General features: G+C 42.8%; 1 protein-coding gene across 1 annotated transcript in view; it reads right to left on the bottom strand.

Moving 5' to 3' along the window:
- Positions 1-397: 397 nt before the first annotated feature.
- Positions 398-5,329, bottom strand: part of LOC109474866 (out at first protein-like) — a 23,855-nt gene continuing 18,923 nt past the window's right edge. The window contains exons 3-4 of the mRNA XM_019775327.1: positions 1,518-1,695; positions 398-1,170 (exon numbers count right to left, since the gene is read on the bottom strand). Of these exons, the coding sequence (XP_019630886.1) occupies positions 887-1,170; positions 1,518-1,695 (462 nt within the window). The 3' untranslated portion in view covers positions 398-886. The remainder of the gene's footprint in view (positions 1,171-1,517; positions 1,696-5,329) is intronic.

The raw sequence follows: 5,329 nt of genomic DNA, 5'->3' as shown, positions 1-5,329 counted from the left end.
TGGCAGAGTGATGCATGACCTCTACATACATGTAATCAACAGTCGCAACTTTGTATTGATCTATGCACTCCAGTTAACCACACATGCCACTTCCACAGCACCCACCACCGCACAGGGATAAAACCTTCAGCCTGCAGAATGAATCCTGCTATTGGGTTGATCCCAAGTCAAGTGCAATTGATGAGCTCCCTTTGAACACAATCTCTTCCCACAGTTAGCATCTCTTAAACTCATTACAGTGAAAAATCACTTGCCTGTAACTTACCCCAAATGGCACTGGGACATACTGTGCCACAAGTGCAAATGTGTACAATTTCTGGAAGAATTTAAGATGTCTATGGAAGCTAGTTATTCTTACAATCTGCCAGCTCTTATCTGTTTTGTTTTTCTCCGGTGGCTTCAGTTTGTATAAAGTGTTGGTGTATCCGAACAGAAATCCAAGGTTGAGGTTTTAGTTAGCTCCCCGTTCCAGATACTAGTGAGAAACAAAAGGGCACAGGACTCAATCTGGTTTGTGTAAACCTCCAGGAGTGACCTGGGACTGTACACTCAGCTGGGCGCAACCTAATAGCCAGGTGCGTGCTGTGGGAATGCCATGGTTTAACCTTCACGGTCACACAACATTCAGTTTTAAAAACAAGTCTGACATAAAATCAAGGTCATATTCTCTCTGAGATTTAAAAAGAAAAGAAGATAAAAACCAAACCCTTCATGGAAGGGAGGTGATAACCAATGAAAGGCTGCCGTCTAAGCAGGCAGGCTTTCTGGACCTGATTAGGGGAAGGTGTGCACCTTTCCAGAGCTCTCAGGACGACTCAAGTGCCCACAAAAGCTGCGTATTGCTGGCTTTGTCCAAATTACAGCTTTGGAGGGGGAAGACCGACTGTCACTGCCACATTTCATCCCACACGCACAGCTGCTTCTGCTTAACGTGGTAGTCAAATTGGCGACACTTGCGGCAAGTTTTGATCCCGCAGCGATAGTTGATTACTTTCCCGTTCCCGTCCTTTCCTCGGCAGTACTTCAGGCCGCAGGGGTACCAGCCGATGCAGATTTCCAGCTGGCACGTGCAGGGCTTTAACCAGTCACTACTGTCCATACACCTGACGGCTCTGCTGGGGGAAAGTCTCCTGGTCGCCTGAAGCAGGGTGGTCAGGGTTTTATTGTTTCCTGGGAGGGAAGACAACAAGAAACATTCAAACATAACGATGACAAAAAGAACGAGAAATCTAAGATTTCAGACTTCCCGGCAGTATGCAATCAGCTTCCTGAATCCCCCACGTCAACTTCTAATTTCTGCTTATTCTGAGATAACAGGTTCTGAGACCTTTGACCTACAAATCTGCCTGTCAATCTTCCCACCCACATGCTATCAACCTACTCTGTCCGGACAAACAGATACACAAACCTACAGCTCAGTTACCCAAAACAATACTTCCATACCTGGAAGTAAAAACTTAGCTATGTTTGCTAATATCAGTAATAAATACTCCTTCCTTTTGAGGTGTGCATCTCACCTTTGGCTAAATACTTGAGGTCCACCTCACGTGTGTACGTGGCTGCGCCTGCCTCTGCGCAGATGTTGTAGATATGCCTGCTGATGGCTGCAGACTTGTCCAGGTCCACTCCCATGTCCATCACCAGGTGCTCCTGGCCCTTGTCATCCTCAGCATTTCTGATTGTCCCTGGATTTTTCTGGAATGACACAGAAAACTCTTTGAGTTGAGGCTTCTATCAGGTATTCGTTTACCCCATTTCCTGTATCTGACTTTTTGGACTCCTATCATTCTTCCACCCACATGCTGTCAACCTACTCTCAAATTCGCCCTATTTCCAGTGTCTGACCTACAACCTACTCTTTCCAGACAGACACATACATGTATACCCAAAAAAATACTGTACTTGGCAGTTATAACCCAAGTAAAGTACATTGAGAAGGGTCCTCACTGCGACCAGCCACAAAACCACAGTGTGGTACAATGAGGCTTCTCCAGGAGTACATAAAACGGTATTACACCATTAATAGGAGCCATGATAACTTCCCTTGGCACTATTCCCTGATGACTGTGTTACCCTGAACACCCTCACTACTCACGACTGCAACAAGCAGCGAATCATACCAGCACGGCTCCAATTTATTAGACAGGGGCACTGGTTCTGATCAATAGTTCTTATTGACAGTCTGTCCATGGGAAGTCTGTAGAATACAAGCAGTAAATGGGCCGGGCCAATGGGATATATCGATTGTGGAGGAGTGCATCAAAACAGAATCATTTGTCAGGGGAGTACTGTACATGGGGGAAATTATGGATGGTTATGAATGGGAGAATCATTAAGGAAGTGATAGCTCTGTTTTTGCTTGCCAGTTGTACCCGATTATTTTTACATCGCTTCTTTCTGGCAACACAAAAGACAGTATTGTAAAACTAAGGTACAAAATAAATATTCTTCAAATGGCATTATCTAACTTTTCTTAGTTAGTGTAATGTTAAGGCATAAGGAACCAGCGAAAAAAAAGAACACAAGGAAAGTCCATGCTGCATGAAATCATACTTGCAAAGTACAGTTTTTCTCACTTCTGGGAAATTGGAGATCTCAAACTTCTGCATTTTAGAATTCTTGGTTTCCTGAATTCCCCCATGTTTTCCTCTAATTCATGCTGGCTGCTAGCCAGTCTTGCAATCTTTGTCATTCTGCTTGACCTGTCAATCTTTCCCCCACTCACATGCTGTCAACCTACTCTGCCCGGACAAACAGACACACAAACCCACATCTCAGCCACCAAAAACCAACATTAGAAACTGGGGTAATGCTATCTGGTTATCTGTAAGCAACGTAAATTGGGGGTACAGCAGAAGGTGTACACACCAGTATGTTTGTTCCTAACATTGTTTGACCTTATGTGGAGAAGGATGTTTACACAGAAGGAACCCACTACTTCCTGTGGTCCTAATGTTTTAGCCTCTTAAGCAGGTTCTACCACTGGGGACTTTTTTTGGGGAGGGGGGGGATAAGTTATCACATATTTTTTTTCTAATGCCAATGGCATATCACTTCTAATTGTACTCAGGTTCTTGTGTCTATACTGGGCTAGCACCAGCAGAATCCAAAGGTACAGACAGAAGTGATGATGATATGTCATATTTTAAGGCAATAGCAATTTAATCAATTGGTTCTTGGATTCGCTCACTAAATCAGTAAATGTTTTTCTGATTTGCAGAAAAATATTATGACTCCTATGCCTAGGCCAGTTTTTTCTGCCCTGTTGCTCCATATTTTTTTCTGAAAAAAATCAGAGACTTAACAAATGAAATTGGTGTGGTCTAGGACAAAAATATGCAGCCATGTGCATTACTATACAGATCTGTGGTATTAGGAAGAGACAAGGCAACACAATTTACTGTGACTTCCAATATCAAAACTCCTTGGCGTACCACAGATTTAGGAACTTGCCCTGTAACCAACCTTCAGTTGCATGTGTAATGTCAGCAGCCAGAGATAATTTCCCATGGGGCCAGCACAAATAATTACCAGTAATGTACTGAAGTGGCTTTATCAAAACAAGGGCAGCCCACAAGTGAATTAAAAATGGATCATCTACATGTATTGCATTACTTAGAAAAGTAAGACTTTTCACATAAGAACTCTCAGGCACTAATGATTTTTGTTTATATGCTGTATATCATGTACTGATGTTTTTTTTTTTTTATAAACCAAGGTCATTTGGATAAATGAAAAAAAAATCACAGATTTTTGTCCCTATATGCAACAAAATTTGACCTCCATGAAGACTTACTATTAACATTTCCCTACCACAACACTAAATTTCATACAATGTACTAATGGCCTGATTCTTATTATACACGTACTTGTATATCAGTTTTGATTCCTTGTCTAGTCCCTTATCATTGTACATGTACTAAACTGTCACTCAAACAAGTCAAAGCTGAAGCTGTAATTGTGTAAAATAGGCTGAAAATTTTTCCCTAACCAGAGGGGATTTTGACTACCCTCCAAGCAGAGGTTAGGCTTGTTGTGCTTCCCAAGAAAATCTCACAAGCCTAACCCCTGCTTGGATAGTACATTTTCAGTGGAAGAATATGATCCCTGCTTGGATAGTACATTTTCAGTGGAAGAATGATTCCTGTTGAGTACCGGTATTCTGCCTGCCTGTAGCAGTTCATTAGCCTAGGTGTCATCCTATTTGTATAATGCGTCTCCCATACTTGCTCCCTATTTTTTAGGTAGCCCCAGTATACAATGGGATGGCACCCAGGCTAGCAGTTGATATGATTTATGATCATTTTCTCCTGGGTGGTCATGAATTATTGAGGTTATTACCCTCATCTGTGGGACCCAATCCCATCAAATTATGGGGAGGGGGGCTCTTTATAACACCACGACAAACATTCCATTACACCAAATGAGGGTCTGCATGGGGGGGTCCTGGCAACGGTTAACGATAAATTCAGCAGGGCCGATAACGCTTAACGGTAAATTCAGGACGGTCGGCAACGATTAACGGTAAATTGACAGGCTTTTTTTTTCGAGCTGCACTGGATTTGGTATCTCGCTTTGTGAGAAAAGGTGATCACTGACAAAATTACGTATACCTTACATGTAATGAAGCATGCATTAAAGGTATGTGTTCCCTGTGTTTCCCACCTGCCCTGGTCCCCGAGTGCGTCCACAAATACCGGTACCGGGGTGTCCGAGTCGACGTCGGCCAGCTTGCATTTTTTCAGTCTGCCCAGTTTTACCGATGGATTTTGAGAGGGGAGCGCCGAAATTTTGGATTTTTAAGCCTTCAAAAACGCAATTTCCCGCATTTTTGAGAGGCAAATCAAGTTGTTGAGAGTGTTTGTCGGTCCTTCTGATGTTTTCATATTTTACTCAAGATTTTTGTTGATTTGCCTGTCAAGGTTGACGGATTCGTTAAAAAAAATTCTGTAACCCTCCGCAAACTTCCAGAAATTGAAGGAAAAACTAGTTCTGGCTAGAGCCGAAGGGGACCGAGCGCAGAAGAAGCGCGAGTCAAGCGCCAAAGGCGCGAGCAATGTAGGGGGGTCCGGGGGTATTCTCCCCCGGGAAATTTTGTATTTTTAAACCTTCAATGACGCATTTTCCTGCACTTTGATAGGCAAAATTAGGCGTAACGAAGAATTATTCATTAACGCTTAACGCTGAATTTAGGATGACAAATAACGTTTTACGTTGAATTAAAACGACCCATAACGCTTCACGAGGAATATACTGATAACGCTTAACGTTGAATTAGAGCGGGCCGGCAACGATTAACGGTAATTAAAATAGCCCATAACGGTTAACG

This window comes from Branchiostoma belcheri, unplaced genomic scaffold, assembly GCF_001625305.1.
Source record: "Branchiostoma belcheri isolate BF01 breed outbred unplaced genomic scaffold, Haploidv18h27 scaffold32, whole genome shotgun sequence".
Taxonomy (NCBI): domain Eukaryota; kingdom Metazoa; phylum Chordata; class Leptocardii; order Amphioxiformes; family Branchiostomatidae; genus Branchiostoma; species Branchiostoma belcheri.
The sequence above is the reverse complement of the archived record's forward strand: the minus strand, read 5'-3'. Positions and strand labels throughout refer to the sequence as shown.